The sequence below is a fragment of the Chanos chanos genome, chromosome 1 (genome assembly GCF_902362185.1).
Source record: "Chanos chanos chromosome 1, fChaCha1.1, whole genome shotgun sequence".
Lineage (NCBI taxonomy): Eukaryota > Metazoa > Chordata > Actinopteri > Gonorynchiformes > Chanidae > Chanos > Chanos chanos.
The window spans coordinates 21827748-21848463 of NC_044495.1; the positions used below are offsets into that span (position 1 = coordinate 21827748).

A 20716-nucleotide genomic window follows, 5' to 3' on the forward strand; every position below is an offset into this window, starting at 1 on the left:
TAGCACACTGCACACCACCAACAAACCCAAACACCACTGCCAATAACAACAAGCCCATATTTCAGTCAGTCTTTCATCTTATCCTGACTGACACCTTATGAAGTTGTGGAAAACCAAGTCCTGGTTGCATTTTTGTTCCAGAAATGGAGTTCTCTTCTATCCTGGTGTCCTGATTCACTCTGAACAATTTGTCTCATCTGACATAAAAGTACGGGTAACTGTAAAGTCCGAATGGATTTACTGACCACAGTAGGTGATTTGTTATTATTTAACGGGGGGGATGGCCTAATGGTCACTGACAGTACTCCGTAGAGTATAAAGGGGGATGGCAGGTTATCAAGGGGGATGCATTTTGGTCATTTTGCTAATAAGGGGGATGGTATACCCCCTCATCCCCCTACAGATAGCTGACTGACCAACCATGTGTGTTGAAGGGGAAGGCCCACAACATCGATAGACTGACATCAGTGGCTCCAAACATCTACTCTTCCCTAAAGGGCTTCAGTAACAATGGAGTAAAGTGTCAAGCTCAGTGAGGTCCTAAATAAATGAGCAAGAAAGACAGGCAGACAATGTGGTTGTGATTTGTCACCCTATTCTTCAGAAGTATTGATGGTCAGGGTGTGAAACACCATGTTGTGTAAGTATAACAACAGTGGCCCAGCATATATTACATATATGACATAATGAGCAGGCCAAATAAGGAGTTGGGACTATTCTATGTTTCCTTCATTCAAACAATCTCTGGATCTGCAAACTTCAGGGGGTATAAGAGTACTGGAAACTTGGAAAAGGGAGGATTATAAAGGCATCTCTTAATTTTATCTTACAATTCAATTACAATGGATAGAAAAATATATAGATATAAGAGAAATAAGAGGTATTGTCTGACTTATGCTTTTATGGTTACCAGCATAAGCTGTTCTATAAGCTAATGACCTGAGATATTGAGAAAAAAATTAAGATTTTGTTGCAGTGAGCATCAGGATCATCATTATTTTAATTCATTAGTGCACACATAATATTAACTGAGTAACATATCAATTAAATATGTAAATATAAACATCAGTTTTCACACATTTACACTATAAAAATAAAACTGCAGATAACAAAATGAAGTGAGTCAACATCTGACAGTCCTTAAAAGTGGCTAGCAGAAAACTGCCTAAAACACAGTTTTAGGAAAAGTGGCAGAGGCGTGGTAGGCTCTGGGCAACAGTATATGTGACAGAATAGAGAGACAGCAAGGGCTAAATCCCCTATGGAGACTGTTCCATAGCAATCCTGCAAGCTTACTGCAAAAGTACTGTGTTGCTTAGCCTGACTATCTTCCGTCAGTCACGTGACAAAAATTGCACATTTTTAGGCCATGCCCCGTCAAAGGGAGGAAGTTGTCATTATTATGAAAGCTTTGATTCGTGAAACTTGATTTTTTTTTTTTTTACTATGACTGATCTCAGACCTGATGAGTGCTTGTGTACTTGTGGGGATAAAAGAAAAAGTGAAGATACATGGTGTATTTGAGGGAGAGAGAGAGAGAGCGCGACTCATTCCCAGCCACTTCTTTTGATGTCTTCAAAAAGCTCTTGTACTTGCTGCATTTTCTCCTTGAGTCTAGAGGGGGCATCATTCTGCTCCAGCTTCTGCCTGATCTGTCAGGAGCACATACAGCATATGAGTTGGGGAGCAGAGACAAAAACAACACATAGCAGATCTAGTCACTGAAACCTGGCTTTTCAGCTCAGAAACTGTGCACTCACTTTCCCTGTGGGACTAAACATAAAACATAAATATGAACATATATATGATCCTGTAATTATAACCATTGCAAATGCATATCAGTGCGAGAAGTTCAAGTCAAATGCCTTGGTGATCTAACACTCACACATCTGAGTATATACTTTTTTTTTACTTAAAAGGATTTTCTACTCGACACTTAAATTATAAAAACACCAAAAGGGACAGCTTATGTTTCCATTTTTTTGTGAGGAGGGTAGACAAAAGAGCAAAAGCTCAGCCAAAACCACATCAACCAACTGTGAAATGAGAAAAGGGGGAAGTGTGAACTTCTGGGTTTTTTTGGGGCACGTTTAGCTACAGCCACATATCAATGCTCACTGACAGAGAGTTAGCAGGAAGTGAGCTCGGGGCGAGCCAGCGCTCATGATCTTACACAAAGATTATGTTAAAGCCGAATAAACCTACCGCAAGAACTGCAAGTGGCATAACATATAACTGTATAACTGTGTATAGAAACTACAAAATAATATATCAAAACATTAATGATTTAATCATTTAATGATACTCCAGAGTCTTTTAAAAATAACAGAATTATTCAATATTGGGTAATGGTACTTCATCTTGGCACTGGCTTACTACATCTGCTAAACAATATGGAAATGTTTATCGAAATCACATCTATGCACATCTGGTCTATTAGCTATGAAAACTGTTAATGACACAATAAAAGTAAGTAAATGACTTTACTCATGGAGGTCCCGGGCCATATATCTGACAAATAAACTGAAAGATAAACTCGATTTCACAGATCTTAAATCCCATCTGATATGTCAAGTGGCTGTTTGTGAGATAATTGGAGAAAGTTCTGCTAGACCTTATTTTGCTGAACAATTACTAAAACAGCACTAAATAAACTTTTATGAGTACGTGTTCACAGTGGCATATTCAGCTATGTAAAATTTTGCCCTGGGAAAACAAAACCCTTAGTTGAAAATATCATGTGACCTTGTTTGGTTTTGGTCACTGGCCTGCTTCGTCACAAGCCATGTGAGAGGTGCAATGTCTCGTTTCTCATTATCCCTTTACACCTCTCTTATTTCCTCATCACTGCAGGAGTGTAAACAGTGGGAGCGTACTGAATACGATCTGACAGTTTTGTTCAAAGCCTAGCTATTGCTTTCTGATACACAGGAGACAGATAACAGTAAAGTTTACCTCTGCATCATAGCGCTGCATGTATTTGTATAATTCCCGTAATGCTACTGATTCATTGAAATCATTTTCATGTTTCTGTGAAACAGACAAAAAAGAGAAGCATTGAAAATTAGATGAAAGTATAAAAGACAAACTTCTCCGCTGAGATGTGTGAATCTGATAAGCATTAAGACACACATAGTTTAAACAGCACTCTGAACAGAAAATATCCTTTCTCAATGTTTATTCTTTGTTGAAAAAAATGGCCAAAAACATGTAAACCGGTGAACTGAACACTTAATTAAATATTCTGCACATTTTCTTAGGTCAAAATTTGAAAACTACCCAGTTATAAATCGGAAATATCACTGTCTTGTGTGAGCTGTACCTTTGACTCCTCCTGCAGGAAATCTTTAAATTCTTGACTGCTCATAGCAGGCTGCTCTTTCACAAGCTTGTAGTAGGCCTTCACTTCCTGTTTGTACTGCGGGATATCTTTGGCATAAAGCAGCTTATTGGTTGGAGAATACTGCACAAGGAGAGAAACATTAAATATTAATTTCTACTGATATGAATACTTATTCACCTGATCCCACAACTGACATATAATATACACACACACATATATCTTCCCCCTCAGTTCTCTACCATTTTGACCATTTTGCACTGTTTAGTGACTCATTATCTCCTCCAAGTGTCTCGCTTTCACAGCAGCCATTTCTGTGAAGTTGAGTGAGGTTAACAGATGGTTTCTTCAACGTATGTGAAGTTTCAGACAGCGTCTTTTCAAACTGTAAGCTGTTAAGCATTATCGAGTGACATGACACATTTAAAAAAATGAATGCTTTTTGAGAGATGATACCCACAATGCATGGGTGTATGGCCCACAGTGACCAGTTGAGTTTTCTAGTCAGCAAAAATATGAATATTTTCAAAACTGTTCACTCCAATAGTACTGTGGCAGTTTTCACAAACCTCCCTCTCCATGCATTTTTAATTTGATAGGTTTCTATCGTCACCTTGCCCAGTTGCTGTTCGACGAGAGAGAAAGAATCCATGAAGGCCTGAGCAATGACGGACAGACAGGCGTCCAGATGAGGAGTCTTCTCCAGGTCACAGAACACAAACTGAGGATTCTTTAAGATGTTCACCCAGAAACGCAGAGGCAGGCTGAGAAGGAAGGGGATGGGAGTAGACAGACAAGAAGTCACATTTTCAAAAGTTTCCAGAAAGTTCTAAATATTAATGCTATGATGTGAAAACTGGCATTGTCCAAACACAGAAAACTCAAAGGCAAGGAACTGTGACAAAGTTGCACCACAGAATTGAGATAGATAAGAGAAGAACTGATAAACTACTAAGTGGACCATGTTAGTGTTAACTCCGGAGCTTACTGCTGAGGACATGTACAGAGAATCCTTTGAGGGTTATTATGTCTAATCAAACACAGCATAGCATGAGCATAATGTGAGTCTAATGCATTCTGTATGGAAAAGTACTGGTGTGCACAGTACCTGTTGGTTTTCCAAATGTGTAGAACATCTGGATCTGTGATTTCTTGATTCTTTGCCTGCTCATCAAGGAAGTCAAAAAAATACTTAACTGCCGGTGGAGCTCTGTTGTTTGGCATTGTCCAGATATTCTTAAAGAGGTTCTCCACAAAGGAATGCACCGCCACCTGAGACACACATAGTGTATATTTGTGAAAATGTTTGTAAGAAAAATGAACATAAAATGGAGCCCAATCTAATCCATAATCAGCAACACTACAACATAGCCTTCACTTTCTTTACCCAGCTCCAGGAGATAAAGACAACAATACTCAGTATGTTTGGGAATGGGAGGTGTTAACTACTGAAATGGAAATATTCATTGTCTGATAGTAATCGCATGGTTTGAGATTGAAGATGAGATGAAGCTGTTTGATACACAGACTTGCTGCCTTTCACGCATCCTCTCCTCTGAACTGGGGCTTCTCTGGTTGCTCTGAACCTCTCTGACATTGTTCCTTGTTTGTGGATTAGTTACATGAGCTTCTTTTTCTCTCTATAAGCATTCCACTCTTGCTCACAATAACATTTAAATGATCATTCTAAGATTTAATTGTGCAACTATGTTGGCAAAACTGCTATTTTCAACATTTAATTTTAAGATAAAACATTCGTCCCTTAATAAATCAGTGAGTCGGGTGGCTGATCAGCCAGTCAGTCTTTCTGTCTGTCTAACAGTCACTTGTCCATCCAATCATAATTGAATAAATCATTCGCACCTTGGTGGAGAGTAGCTTTGTCAAGTGGACCTCTTTGACCTTGGGTTTCTTTCTCTCTGAACCTTTTCTCTGGTCAACCTCAATGTCAGGGTCAATCTAAAAAAAAAGTCACAGTATTTCTTTTGACCACCGCCCAGTAGCTAGTTTGATCTGATGGAAAACATTGAGTATCACATGTATGTATGACTCATTTCTCACAGGACACAGTTAGACAGGAACTCACACATTCACACAATAAAAGTTCGCTTAGAAAAAGGTATGCAAAAACTTTCTGAGAAGCTTCTATTTTAAAGGCTTCTACACCACAGAGTGACTTACCAGGTGGAAGTATTTGACAGAGAAGTTCTGATCATCTGTAATATAATACAGCAATTACACGCTTGTCAGGAATCATGTACACACTCAATTTGTAATCCACCCAGAAATACCATCAAAATCAAATTAATGCAGGGATTTATGTCAACAACATGCAGTCTGTCATACAATCTGCCTTAACTGTGTAACATAACTGATCCTGACAAGTCATTAAAGTTATACTCCTGTAGTTAGGAATAAGTGAATCAAGGAACGAATGACCCCCCCCACACACAAACACACACAAGCTTTCATAAAAAAAAAAAAGAAAAAAACCCAACAACAACAAAAACAAACAAACAAAACAAAACAAAAAAGAAAACAGAGTCAAAAAACTGGACATGAACTGCTGCTGCTGGTGTGTCAGTGACATGAAGGCCACATCTCACTCACCTTTTAGACTGGTCTGTGGACTGAGAGGAGCATGGAGTTTTTTAGTGATCACTTTTATTGATGCTCCATCAGGAATCTGCACAGAGCCGTTTTACTCACATAAAGCCCATAATCCAAAAACAAAATGTTTCAAATGTTGTTCTGAAATACATCACATGTCTTAAGGGTTTAATCTAATCCAGGATTTGTTTGGGCTTGTGACTCAAGCATTAAGACTCAAAAAAAGCAACCTTGAATGCTTTAAATCAAAACTGAAACGTGGGCAAATCTTCAAGGTTCAATATACAAGGTGATGTCATTTCAAGGGTAACACTGCAGAATAAAATTATTAAACACTGCTGACCACATGCAAATGGAGTTGAGAGGTTACCATAGTTCTGAGTTGGGACTGCTGACCTTGTAATGTTTGAGAGTGTTCAACATGGTGACATCCCCCACAACATCAGAGCTGGCATCAACTTCCTGTAAAGCTACATAGCTTCCTTCCTGTGAGTATTCTTAAAAAACAAAAAACAAAAAAACCCAGTAAGCCTTCAAGACAAGACGACACTTGAAAATGTTAGCAGTTACTGTCGATAAAAGAAAACAGAGCCAAATGAGCCACAGAGGCAAATTAAAAAGTAATGCAGGTAACATACTCTGTTTTGAATCATAACATAAAACATATTTTAGAAATAGAAACAAAGGATTATCAGCTCAAGGCAGTATTTTCGAGAACAGCGGCTTTATTCCAGGAAGTAAACCACTAGACTAACCAGAGAAACCCCAGTGTGCAGGGAGGTGGTAGATTTTGGACTCTGTTCATGTTTTTTTTTTCTTAATCTGTCTGCCCACATCATTTCTGAGCCCGCTTACATTACCAACTTGTAAAACTGTAAATCGTGATACAGTAGCAAGCTGAGCTGTTTGAATAACTAAGGCAAGCAAACTATTCAACAGGAGAAATACATACAAAAAGAACATAGGAGAGCAATGACGATTTGTCTAACTGACCAATATCAATTTCTCTGATCTGCTGTGTGTAACGGAAGCCAAATTTGCGCTGGAAGGTCTGTAAGATCTTCTCTTTGACCTGCTCAATAGTGTCACAGGTCAGAGCACTGACCTCCAGTGGCTCACTGACCTCACCCTCAGTCCCCACTGCAAAAAATACATTCAGCTTCTGTGGTGGACAAACCAAGACAAGGAAGTAAAGAGACAGGGAGAGAGAGAAAGACAAGCGGGAGGAGGGGGTTGTACATGTGAAATGCTTGAAGCTAGTGGACCAACAAATGACAAACAACTAAAGTATCTCAGGTCCACATTATCCATTAAGACCTATATCGAATCAGTTCTCTAGACAGTCACTAAAACCAGGCAAAACCAGTATAGAACCATTTCTTCCTCCTGACTGAAAAGCATCACAATAAGACTTAATAAAAACATCACAATAGACTAGCAGAAAATTCTAGAGGATAAATATTCCTGTGAATGCCAGGGTAGGAGACCCAGAGGTGTAGAGGTGGTATGAGAGGTGCTGCTAACCAGGGCACTGAAGTCCTGAGCCTGGTAGAGGAGCCAGTCCTCATTGAGCGTGTATAGAGCCTTCTCAGTGACTGAATCCACTGGTCCTTTGGAGATCTGCTGTGTCAAAGCAGAGACCAGCAGGAATAGTGGTTGCCCCACTGACTCCTGAGTAGGAAAGCCCGTTTTTAAAGAGATCAATCCACATCAGACTGGTAATACTCAGCATTTGTGCAAATTAATAAATGTTTACATAAGAAATCAAGAGCTTGCATGCAGTGCAAGAGGTGATATTGCTTTAGGTTCTGATGACTTGTCATCACCTCAGTTATGTTACTTGATTCATCAGCAGTGAGTTTATACACTGGCTTTTACACTCTCTGCCTTAAATATAAGAAAAAAAGAAGGAAAAAAACAGATAGACAAGACCAACCCTGAGGAATCCATAGAGGCAAATGGACATCCAGTTGGTTAGGAGTTTCTCTACTATGGATTCAGTGCGGCGTAGCATGAGTTTAGGCTGAGAGTTGTTAGACTGCTTTATCAGATCCCTCAGCAGTTGCTCCATTACCTCAGTCAGATAGGGGAGATCTCCATGTAAAGCCAGAGTCAACAGAGAGGCCACCATGCACCTGAAAGAGACACATACACATACCCATTCACATTTGGTCTCACTTCATTTCTCTTTCAAATTTTCATTATGCATCTATACAGATATTAGGATGAGATCCATGGACTTGTCATACATTTTGAGGGGATTCATTAAAGTAGACCAAAGAACGGGTTAGTTTCCCACTTGCTACAAACTTCCAGGTGCACATGCCTAATGTTGTGTCTGGGCACAAAGATATCACTGAGCTTGACTCATGTACACATTTACAAAACACACTTTAAATCTGACTATCAAACAGGTCATTGTACAGAAAGACAGTTCTGAGTTCACCATGGGTGCATGTCATCGCATGTGCCTCAAGAGGAGAGAGTGCAGTGATGTGAAACTCACTTGTCTTTAATGCTGAAGTTCTTCTGCCCCTCTAGGGCATGGATGAAGGAAGTGAGGAAGAGCTGATTTCGCAACAGTTCAGATAGTGCCTGGTACCTCTCTTGTGTTTCCAACCTTATTGAATCCTGACATTTTCAAAAGACACATGAGGAAAATAGAAAATATATATGTTTATCTATCTATCTATGTATGTATCTATCTATCTATCTATCTATCTATCTATCTATCTATCTATCTATCTATCTATCTATCTATCTATCTATCTATCTATCTACATATGCATATCAATAGCTTTTAATATATACTTTTTATTTAGAGTATATTTGTCTCCTGTTCAGTACAAGAGTGCTGTGGGACAGGTATATTCTACATGTTCAGGTTTTCTTTTCTCTAAAAACATACTTTAATAGTACTGATGGAGGTGTTTATGAGGATGTGTGATGACAAGTATACAAAACTATATAAAACTGAGTTGTTGATTAATGGACTGTAAAATACACTGAAAATATGTATTTGCCTGCAGGTACTCTGGTCATACCTTTGCAGAATGTATAGTATGTTTTGTATAATATGTACTGTATAAATGATGTGTAAACACTGACTTTGCATTTTTTTTAAATTATTTAAGTCTTTCCAGGCATTTTATGCATTGATAAACCTTTTTCAGGACTATGAACAATGGTCAACATTACAAAGACTTCCCAGAGCTCACCTGACCGATGTCTTTAATCACTGAACTCATAAAAGACACGCCCTACAAATGAACATTGGAAAAAGAGAAGTTGAGTCACACCCAGAGTTCACTGTAAGCAAAGTTGAGAAATATTATAATTCTGCATCAGTTCTCTCAGAATAATGGAGTTTACATACTTCTGGAAAGAAAATTCTGCAAGCAAAATGTTTGTAGTCTAAGAAAGGGATCGCTGCAACATTTTGAACTAGTTCTGCTTTTTCAGTCTGCAAATCCACAAAACCTGCAAAGAGAACTAATGGTTAGTGACAGGAAGATTTCAGTCTAGGGCTGTTTGCAATAATGAAACTATATGAAATGAAAACCAACGACAGGAATTTCCTTGGTGAGCTATGGGGTACAGTATAGTGGGTATGTATATGTGTGTGTGTGATGTGTTCACACAAAAATAATCATAAGATCTACAAGCTCATTTCACATCTTCAGTAATGTATGTGAGTGAACAGGATGGCTCTCATACATTGGATGGCACTGTGTGTGTGTGTGTGTGAGTATGTTTGTACAGGGGTGTATGTGAACACATGCAGGTCTACACATGAGCAGTACTTTCCCGCAGCATAACTGTTTATTATTACTGCTTATTCTCTGTCTACCAGCTACCAACCTTGTCTGATTTCATTTCTGATGTCACTCTCCAACATTTCCAGGCGTTCATTCATTCTCTCGGTCATCTTTCTCTGGTTCTTACGATAGATTATCACCGCCACTGAGGATCAAAAACACAGACACAGAAATTGAGCCAAACAAATCAACCAGTGGAAAAAGAAAAAAAACACACACACACACAGAGAAAACACATGGATATTCTCTTATCAAATGACACTGAATTTATTAAATGCAAACTGTCTTCTTAGAGGGAAATCATTTCAAAGCTTCATACAGGAACTAATAAAAAGTGTTCTTTATTCAGTGAAGACCAACAGATGCATCCCTCTCAAATATGAGCAAAGATGTGAATTGAGAGTTTAAAATGAGAAGGAACCACTCACCAGCAATACCAACAAGTAAAATAAGCATGGGTATGAGTATGTATACATGAAGCAAACTTTTCTCCATCTGAAGAATCTTGGAAAAATGTCCAATTTCTATCTGAAATAAATGCCGGAATAAGACATTTCAGTTTCCCTTGGTGCTATTTCTTACTGACGTACTGTGCAGTAGTAAGAAATACAAACACAAAATATATCATTTTCATGAGTGACACTTGAGACTAACATCTTTGGAATGGATTTCGGGTGTTCTGTAGAAGAGCATGGTTTGTTTATGCAAGAGATAGATAAATCAAAAATTAATTTAAAAAAACTGTCTGTACATATGACTATTTGCTCTCTTTCTCTGTTTACAGGTCATTTCAATAAAAAGATCTGATAAAAAGATTTGAAAAAAAAAACTGTTTACAGGATACAAGATTAGTTAGACTTTTGGATATAGTTGTACTTAGCGTTGTTGTGTGAAATAAAAGACTTACCTTCAGTGAATCTATTTTAACGTCTTGTGTATTACTGATGGTACAGAGCACAACTGCCTTGTCAGTACTGGACTCAAGCTTCACGTTTACACATGGACGCCACTCATCCTCCTCCTTTCTACCCCAGACCTTGATTTCTGTATTGTTAAGGGTTAAACTGTCTGCTTTTTTCTGTCAGGAGGGAGAGAGAGAAATAGAATGAGTTTGACACTCTAACAAACACAGATTACAGCACACTTCCCCGGTCTATTCCCTGTAATCTAGAAACACTAGTGGATCAATAATTTATCATGTTTTACTGATGTACTTCACAAACAATGATCACACATTCATTTTTGGTGGGTTTTATTCTTGCATACAGGTTATTGGACAACATATTGAATTTACCTGAATGGTAACCAACAGTTCAGTGACACGTGGTGAGGTTGTGAAACTTGTGAATTCTGGGTCAGGGTGGTAGAGCAGTTTCTCTTGGCAGGCTAGTGATTTGTTCCCTGCTTTTAGTAACACAGGGAATGGACCAGAATCTGTGAACACTGTGAGAGGAGGTGTCTGAAACCGGAGGACCTGAGAGGAAGACAGTATAAGGAAAACAATATTGAGAAACAAATGAGAGTCCAACAGAAGCAGATGTGCATGCACAGGGTGGAGCTGGTTGTGTTTTGGTGGTTAGAGATGTTTCTTACCCCTGAACTGAAGCTAACGTCAGTAGTGTAGTCATTCAGAGTTATTGCCTCCACAAATTCCAGATTAGATCCCACCACTTGAATTGACCTATTACCACTGGAAAACAGACATTAAACCATGTTCAGGTCAAAAATAAGGCAGTAAGAGAAAAAGGATGTAAGTAATATTTTGGTCATAACACTTATCAAATTACATTTTTATTGCGTCTTTTGGCGAAAATGTTCAACAAAAACATTTTTACACACACACACACACACACACACACAGACAGCTCAGGTCAAAAATAAGGCAGTAAGAAAAAAAGGGTGTAATTCATAAGTCATTATTTTATTCATAACACTTCTATGATATATTACATTATTTATAGTTAGGGTTTTTTGGGCGAAAATGCTCAACAAAAATGGTGGAAAGAGTCTCACAGTACTAAATGTGAAAGCAGATAAATAAAAAGATGAGAGCAGCTTAAATCCTCTCTCTCAAGTTCCTGTTTCCTTTTATAACATTGTGTGTGCTGTAAAAAAGATTAAGTAACGGTTTCTGTTCCCTGCACACACACACACACACACACACACACACACACACACACACACACACACACACACACACAAACACACCTCCCAAACAACAGAATGAAGTAACTCTACTGGGAAGAGAAGTGAAACTGGTCTGTCACACTCAGGTCAGCACCGTTTGAGGGAAATAACAGCTATAAGAGGATGCCAACTCTTTCCCCATTCCAGTCTTAACCAAGCTCTGCTATGAGTGCAATTAAGAGCATAAAAAAACGAACTGAAAGTTGACCCCATCTTTATTTCCTCTTCCCCATATCAAAATGACTGACAGACATTACTGCATAGTCTACTGTTTAACAGGACATGCTTACTATTTTTACTTCTACATGTTGTTTTAAAAGAAATCTTTTATATATTTATCCTATACAAATCATCCACCAACGAACAACGAATCTGTGTATTTCATAAGAAAGCTCTGGAAAATGAGCAAATTATCTTGGAAAACTCTACTGACAAATGTGAAGAGCAGAAAACAGACATTTGGTCACCTCATATGAAGTCATACAAAGTGTGGGCATGTGTGCTGAACAGGGGTGAAAGGCATCAGATTCTAAAATCTTGATCAGAACTGACAACCTATAACAGCAAATTTAGGATTTTCTTTTGCATGTACCTTGCCCAAGATTTTCTAGGTTGCACATTTGTGCAGCTGGGTTGGGATCCATAAAAGATAGCTGTGTTACCATGACAACCACCATCTGGCGTGACCACACACACTCTTGCAGTTCCTTTGATACCTCCTGGAATGTGGAAGATCAGATTGTCACTGGAACGTTGGAGAACTGGAGAACTGGAAAAGAGAAGAACTAGTTTACACATATACACACAAAATAAAAACACATTAAATTTGTAATTAAAATACAAAAAAATACAAAAATACTAAATAAAATTAAAATACGAAACCCACAAGTTCTCTTGTTTCTGAAAAACTCGAAGCAAATTAACACTCACTCTTTTGGATTGCAGTCCAAGTCCCACTGAACTCTGACCTTAGTGACAGAATTCAGGTTCTTTCCCCTTAGACGCACGTTGTTCCGACCATGGAAAGAAATCACATTTGGTTCCACAGATAGAATCTCTGGCTCCTAATAAACACAAAGACTGGAAACATCAAATATCCCAACGATACAATCACAGACCAAGACAGGAAAAATTGGACAGGAGGACTCTGTTTACAACTACTCACCTCATACTTCAACTCTGAGCTTCTGCACACGTCCTGAAAAGTGAACACATGTAAGAAAGCTGTGTTACGATGTTTCACAGCAAAAATCCAAAACTCATGTAAAAGTGAAATACAATGGAAAACGCTGTAACAAGACCAAAGTCTGTGCACTGACTGGTGACCTTTATCTGTGAGTGAGTGCTCTGTGAGCTATATCTGTGACTGAATTGTCCTACCTGTGTTTGGATTGCAGATCCAGATGGCCAGGCACAGCGCTGACCAGACCAGACACAGCCCGCTGACACACATGCTACACACCTGCACATCACACAGTCAAATCTCCACATGTAATCATTTGTTTGTTTTTAATGATTCCAGCTTTAAGGAAAAATCATAGATTACCATAATGATGAATGCAATGCTTAGCATAACATGATGCAAAGTTTTTTAGATTTTGAGTTTCCTTACTGAGTGTAAGCAGATCCTTCAGAAATACTGGAGCAGTTCTTCAGCGTCACTTCCTCTGTGATGGTCTGCTTCTCAACAGTTACTGCTGCTGTGACTCTAAGACCTAATCAAAGAAATACTACAGTCCTGTCTCTGATCATGCAATTGTCAACAACTGGATCATGAAAAAAATATTCTGAAAATGACAGAATGTTCAATTTTGAGTGCTAAAAGACTCTGTAGACTCCTGTTTATTACAATACTGGACACTTTACTGACCCTCAGCAGAGACCAGATGGCTTGAGAAGGTGCAGGAGCAGTCGACAGAGACACTGGTTTGACTGGATGTCTCACACAGATCTCCACTTTCTGTTTTGAAGAAACATGAATATGCAGGACGACCTTGGCCTTTCACAATTACCCTGAGACGCAGAGTAACCTGAGAGACAAACAGTATTTATACAAATGAACATTTTGTTAAAATGGGCATTCATGATCATTTTCTCATCTTTAACTCTGCTAAACATGCTATATGTTACATGATGTGATAAGTACACAAAGTAAGATATGTCACTATCTCAATTAATTCACTAAATCACTGAAGTCAAAACAAACCCTGATAAAATCATTTCATTTGATATTCATCATACGTATAAAATGAACTAAAGACAGAGCTTTATTCTTTGACACCTGTGAAATATTCAGCTCTTTCTTGATGACATCTCCAGGAATGTTCACCCAGATGGACCCATGACATTCTTGCCAAATGGAGCATCTGAAGAGATTCACAAAGGTCAAGAAAGTCCAATTTTTAGGACAGAGCTTGAAAGAGGCCGAAAAACTTTCAAAACTCAGACAAATAGATCCAATTAGTCTGTAAACAATGTGCTACTGAGTTATCTAAGAACAATTTTTTTATTCTTATCATATGAACTTCTCCTAGCATGTTGAAGTTTTTACATAATATTGGTATCTAAGATCAGCTGTTCATAATCAATCAGTATGCAGTATACTGAGTGTAGACATGACATTTCTGTGAAATTAAGAGGTGGCAATATTGCTGGAGAGTTTGTGGAGCAGATGGATCTATTTTGTAGGATTCATACTGTCTAAAAAATGCATACAGTGGAGAGAGACAGATGGTGCTTTCAAAGCTTTTTAATAGGGCCATTATAAAACTTTGCACTGATGTGTTCAGTTTACCAAACCAATCTTATGAACAACTTCAACCAATCACCATTTTTTTATTGGTGAAAAGCAAACCCATTCCCACATCCAGTCATACCATGTTTGCGCGTCTCCTGCATCTAATTAGTATTGCCTGTCAAAGCAAACTCAACTGTACAATGCTGGTCATGACGAGATGCCTGAGGACAAAACACCCCTGTGTATCTGTAAACCGGCAGAACGCTTTGGACAATATACAATTAACTTCAGAATAAGAATATTTAAAAAATTTAAGGGGTTCCTCATAGCATATGAGTCGGGCTAAAGGGTGATACAGGCCTGATTATACATTTTCTAGTCATGTTTATGCAGTTACTCAGTCAATCTCTATTGCCAAAGGGGAAAGTATGCAGTGGTGTATAGTAATGAAGAAACACTTCATTATTTTACTTAAGTGTGTTTTTGCAATATTTCTGCAATATTTCAAGTATAAATGTTTCTCTCAACTTTCACTCTTACTTCACAACATTTTAAAAAGCAAATGGGTACTTTTACTCTGATGCATTTCCCCACACAACTTGGTTACTTAGGCTACTGCAATACTGAATTAGCGGAAAACAACAAATACACAAATGCGTACAATGCTTTACTCAGCGTCTCACTCAGCTGAACTGTGCCCTTGAGGTTAGCATGGTTATGACCAGTCCATGCCACATGGTATGTCTATGCCCCGGTCTCATCTCAGCCCTGCTCAGTATCGGTTTCTTATTTAAATCACTTTATTAGCGTATATATTTGGCAAAGCTGCAGTTATTTCTATCATATTTGAGTGACTGTGATGGGAGTCCTAGGCATTTGTCGACAATCACACAGAAGTAAAGGAGAAACATAACATAACACTTGACCACCAGCATCTATCCTGTGATCAGCACAATTTTTTTTAACAGTTGGTAAGATGGACTCTTTTTGATGGTATGTGAGACATGTTTTGAGCAAATTAAAAAAAAGTAAGGAAAGCTCCTTTTGTTTTTTCATTATTTATTTCAGTTACTTGTGCTTTTGATACTTAAGCACATGTGATACCATATACTTCAACATTTCTATTTGAACAGGAGACACTCTCTAAGTCAAGAGAGTTCTCTTTACTTTTACTGAAGTATAGCAATTGGGTAATTTATACAAAACTAAGAGTATGAGTGAGGTTACTGGATAGCAATGTTGAGGTGCAGAGTAGCAGCTGACAAACAGACCTGCTTTTGGACACACACCAGCCACAAAGGGGATCTGGAGCAGACCTGCATTCCCCCATAGTGTTGTATTCACCACACTGAGCCACTGACACCCTTCTCATCTAAAACATACATTAACATACATTAATCAATCAACCAATCAGTTCCATCAACCACTACCATTATTTCAATAGAAACATTTCCCATCAACATTAAACTCTCATACACCAATCAAATGACAAATTAATCATGCTTTCAACCAACTTATTCTGCAGTCAGTAAATAGCACACACTTTTACTTGCACTGCCCTGGTTGACCTGTGGTTTAAATAAAAGATTCAGCAGTGCCACAGCCATGTGACTCACCTGGTTTTTCAGAGCTATGTAGATGTGACTGCGATCCACTGGATCAAACAGCATTCTGGGAAAAAACCTATAACCATTGTCAGATTTGTAAAGCACCATTGGACAAGTTGGATTGAGGTCCTTATCCAGCACAAGCTGAAAACAAAAGTATTGGAGTCCATTGATTTAAGTCAGAATATATGAACATGAAAGCCAAGCATATTAGTTTCTACAGCTGGAGAAGATCATGATGACATTTTTGCAGAAAAGAAGTTTTGGATTGAATTGTGATTTCAGCTTGTCAGATTAAAATGGTATGTAACCTCTTTCGGCCTCCCACCAGAAATGATAGCATTTTAGAGTGATCATTAAAGATTTTCAGGACCATAGAAACACTGAAGCAGGATAAAAAATTGTGACTGACATATTATTCTGAAAATGAAAACTACAGTATGTAAATGAGACCTTAATCAATTGTCCTTCTTCTGTCCCAATGAAGAGTGCAACCCACGGCTCATTTTTCTCCGCAGCCACTGATAAAATGGACCTGTACCTAAACACCACTGTCTTCGGGGTCAGGATTTTTTCATCCTGTCCTGCTCTTCCCACTGGCTGTAAGACAAGTATCAAAACTGCATTGGTCAAACGGGACCATGCACGCCATGTCGCCAAATTTCACTCACGAGAAGGTATTAGATTTGATGAGCATTATGACTTTCATCATTATCCGGAACAATACCGGTGTGGCTGTGTTACGCAAGATGTTAAACGTAATAAGCTTACTAGGGCTCATATCTGCGACATCAGGATCAGAATTAGGGGAGAAGAGTGTGACTGTTTCTGATTAATGTCAGATAAACATATCAGATATCAGTTGTCTAATGCATGATCAAATGCGGTGCCCTGACTGATTGCGGTGCTAGTATTATAGAACGAAAATTGTAATAAAAAATTATTCAGTGTTGTGCAAAGACTGTTAACGTTAACCAGAGTTTAACGATTTTAGTAAGAACTGAACGTCTTTTTCCCCAAACCTTGCATTCTGCAGGGGCGTTTTCCTTGAGGTCGCAAAAATCATGAACCTCTGAGAGTTCTTGGCTGATGTCGTAAATTGCCAAAGCATTGTTCGCTGTATCCCGCGCGTTCTCCGCACTGAAGACACCTGCCCAGAGGACTTCTTCAGTATCCTTGATGACTGTGGACGACAGGAGTCTTCGACGCTGCTTGTCTTCGCAACATTTCAGAGTCGCACCTCTGAGAGATTTCAACGTGTCTGCCTTTGTGCCCTTGTTTTCAGTCCGTAAGAGTTGCACCTTAAGACTTGCAGATCCATTTTCTGTCATTACGTTCAAAAACAGGTATGAACTTAAATTCAATTGGAACCCGTCTACTAACTGGACTTTCTTTTCGGAATGAATATAAGGTGGTGTCGGAGTATCACGAGTGTTAGACTTGGAGAAAATGCCACCGTATTGCTCATCTTGAGTGTTCCACAATGACACAAAATTACTGGTGCCACAGGGGCTTTCTTCGTTTTCTTTACCCACCAAAAGGTATTTCTGGGATTTGATGTCAACAATGAAGGCAACGGATGATGCCTTTCTCCAAGGCCCAACTAATATTGATTCACGGTGTAAACTTTTGGTGATGTCATTTTCATCAAGAACCTCGCAATACCCACAATTTAATGTTCCACAGGTAATCAGTGTCTTGTTGCTTCCAAAGTAGACTAAAATATTCACTCTGTTGGAATGCGTTGCATTAGAGATGTACCTTTCTGTCTCAATGGTTAAGTTGTGTCGCATCTGATGCAGTCGATCGTCGGTGAGAACATAAACTTTATTATTGCCCACCGCAAAGTCTCTAATGTCCCCCTCAAAGTTCAGTTCGTCCGCACATATGGAGTATTTAAAGAAAAGAAGAATTCCGAGTAGTGATCCCCTCATGGTAAACTTCTGGTCAAGCGTCAGTCGCTAAAAACATACTCGCGATTGTTTTCTCGCACTCTAATTACATTCAGCGAAAAGAGGTGCGACCTTCCGAACCCCAAGTGAAACTGGTGATGTCCTACATTGCGCGCTGCTTTATGACTTCCGCACTGCGCACTCCGGCGCACTCAAAAGTTCACAAGACCCGCAAAACAGCAGCATAACTCGTAAAGTGCAATTCTATTTTAGCATCTATGTCTGTACAAAAACGTGTACAAAAAACAAGCAGTACGGCTGTGTCGTTAGCTTAGCTGTGGTTTAATCGCAGATTGGAAAGGGTGCGGAGAAGTCGGTCGTTTTAGGGTTTAATATGCAGCTGCGCGTTAAATTAAACGTGGTTGCTCTGTCAAAACAAGCAGGAGTTTCATGAGACAGCTACTAAAGTGCATATACTATCAGTCATTGCCCCTTCAAATTTCGGAAATATGTTAAATAATTCATATAAACTAATTTTAATAGAGATTAACACTGCATACTCAAATAACTGTAAGATTTCCCCCTTCCAATAAAATAGAACATGGAACGTAAAATCCTGTCTTCTGTCTCATTACTGTCCTACTCAGCTGCCTAATTCGCTGACTCAACTGCAAAATCATCAAGGGGAAATGAGTCGGACTAAGTCATGGCGAGTTTTGAAACTTTTGCGATGAGCACAAGCTGCGCATGCTGCAATCCACTGGACAAACATGAGAAGGGCGCACGAAAAGACCGCCATCAGGCGGGCCAGGCAGGCATTGAAAGATCACCGGCGCTAATGAATAATGAATGTATTTTGTTCAGCTGAGGACATCTGTTGTAATTTGCTCCTATGGCAGTAATACATCAGTATTACAATATAGCTCTTCTTTAACGCTAAAACACTAAACTCAATTCTCTAAACCAAATGCTCAGTAGCCTGAACCCATTTATTTAATCGATCATTCATTTGGCAAAACCATACACAATTTTCACCTAGTTAGATAGAATTTGCAAATCTCATTTACTCCTTTTGCAAAACTCTAAACTCATTCTCACTCACTAAAACACATTTTGCGCTGTGATGCACTTGTGATGCATAATGGTAACCTCAAACGGCAGAGGTTAAACACAATTACAGCACAGATGTCATAGCTTATGTAGCAGGTTAGGTTTTCCTTCTCTCTGCTTGCTCACTTAATTGTCTTTGGCTGGATCCGTTGATTAACATTCACCTTAATTACTGGGCGATCCCCTTTCAGCGTTCTATCTAGGCAGGGGACTGCTAGTCAAACATGCGTTTTCTTATCATCCTCCACTTCTGCTTGGGAACCTGCGAATACAATGTATTGGGAATTTGTGAATACAGAGTAGAATTGTTCCATTTTGAGCCTGCTTAAGGCAGCTTTGCTTTTGTTTGAGTGATTGGACCGTGGTATTAGTGGCTCTCATTCTTTTGCAGTTTGGGAAGCTGCATCTCTGTATTTGTAGGCTTTGCTGCGCATGATGGTGGGTGGCCTTTGTCAAGTTCCCGGCCTCCACTCTAAGTCAGTGCTGCTGTTTTTGTCTCTACATTTCAACCTTTCCACATCTTTACATTTGGTTTGGTCTTAATTGTTTCTTTTCTTTGTTTTGTACATTGGTTGGTCTTCGCTGTTCGGTCATCCCGGTCGAGTGTTTTAAGGCAAGTGCCTTAAGGCACTCGATGTTGCATCTCTGCCTCAGTTCATTGTGTTACTGTTCATTGTGTTACTGTTCATTGTGTTGTGGTTGAGTTGTTTGGTTGTGCTCATTTTACTTTGAGTTTTGTTGGTTGTTTTTTTTTGAAGATTGATTGTGTTTGTCCTTTTGGTGATTTATCTTGTTTGTATGAGTATTTGGGTTTGATTGTGATTCTGTTAACTGTTGTTCCCTTGTTTTTCTTTTTCCTCTTTTGGCCGACCGGAGCTGTAGGGCTTAAGCGCAGGCTGATTCCCTGGTGGTGGCATTCCTTCACTGCTCCCTTACTGTAGAGCACAGGGTGATTTGGATTGTGTCGTGTATTCATGTGTGGTGTGTAGTATCAGGATCCTCCCCTTTCCATTAATTGTTCTGCTGTGGTAAGCCCCAGCCCTGCTTCTGGCTCCCCTCTGCTGTCACCTGTAGGCTACTGGGCCTACAGGGCACTATGCAGTATCTTATGTGCACTGATTTGTTGTTGTGGATTGTGTGTACGTTAATGTGGTCTGTGTTTACTCAAGCTGACACTAGCATATTGCCTTAGCAATTGGTGGGGTTACCTGTCTATGTTAAAGTGTCAATTTCTATACATTATTTGCGGAATCACGTCTCTGGTCTTAAGTGTTCTCGAACCTGTGTGACTTTTTTGGGTCGACCATGTTTGACGCCTTTTAATAATTTTTTGGGGGTGAAATTCCTCTAGGTGGCATTGTCGACACTACAAACTTTCAACAAACCAACTCCCCTGTCCCGCTAAGCATGCCACA

General features: G+C 39.1%; 1 protein-coding gene across 1 annotated transcript; it reads right to left on the reverse strand.

Moving 5' to 3' along the window:
* Positions 1-1425: 1425 nt before the first annotated feature.
* On the reverse strand, positions 1426-18233 carry plxnc1 (plexin C1). Its single transcript, XM_030772943.1, has 31 exons — positions 17322-18233; positions 16753-16899; positions 16309-16443; positions 15964-16064; positions 14217-14321; positions 13826-13968; positions 13568-13670; positions 13336-13417; positions 13121-13153; positions 12886-13019; positions 12548-12724; positions 11362-11458; positions 11063-11242; positions 10676-10846; positions 10197-10296; positions 9812-9913; positions 9327-9430; positions 9169-9210; positions 8457-8581; positions 7887-8085; positions 7475-7621; positions 6944-7112; positions 6347-6447; positions 5951-6026; positions 5522-5556; positions 5204-5299; positions 4449-4612; positions 3954-4104; positions 3323-3463; positions 2956-3030; positions 1426-1652 (listed from the first exon to the last, which is right to left on the reverse strand). Exons 1-31 carry the CDS (start codon positions 18231-18233, stop codon positions 1548-1550), a joined length of 4452 nt encoding a protein of 1483 aa, XP_030628803.1. The 3' UTR covers positions 1426-1547.
* Between the last annotated feature and the right edge of the window lie 2483 nt (positions 18234-20716).

Coding starts and splice junctions, on each gene's coding strand:
- plxnc1 (XM_030772943.1), bottom strand. CDS start 18,233: ATGAGGGGATCACTACTCGGAATTCTTCTTTTCTTTAAATACTCCATA. Junction 8,582..9,168: donor TGATTAAAGACATCGGTCAG/GTGAGCTCTGGG, acceptor TGAAAATGTCAG/GATTCAATAAGGTTGGAAAC. Junction 7,113..7,474: donor CTCAGGACTTCAGTGCCCTG/GTTAGCAGCACC, acceptor TGTCCACCACAG/AAGCTGAATGTATTTTTTGC.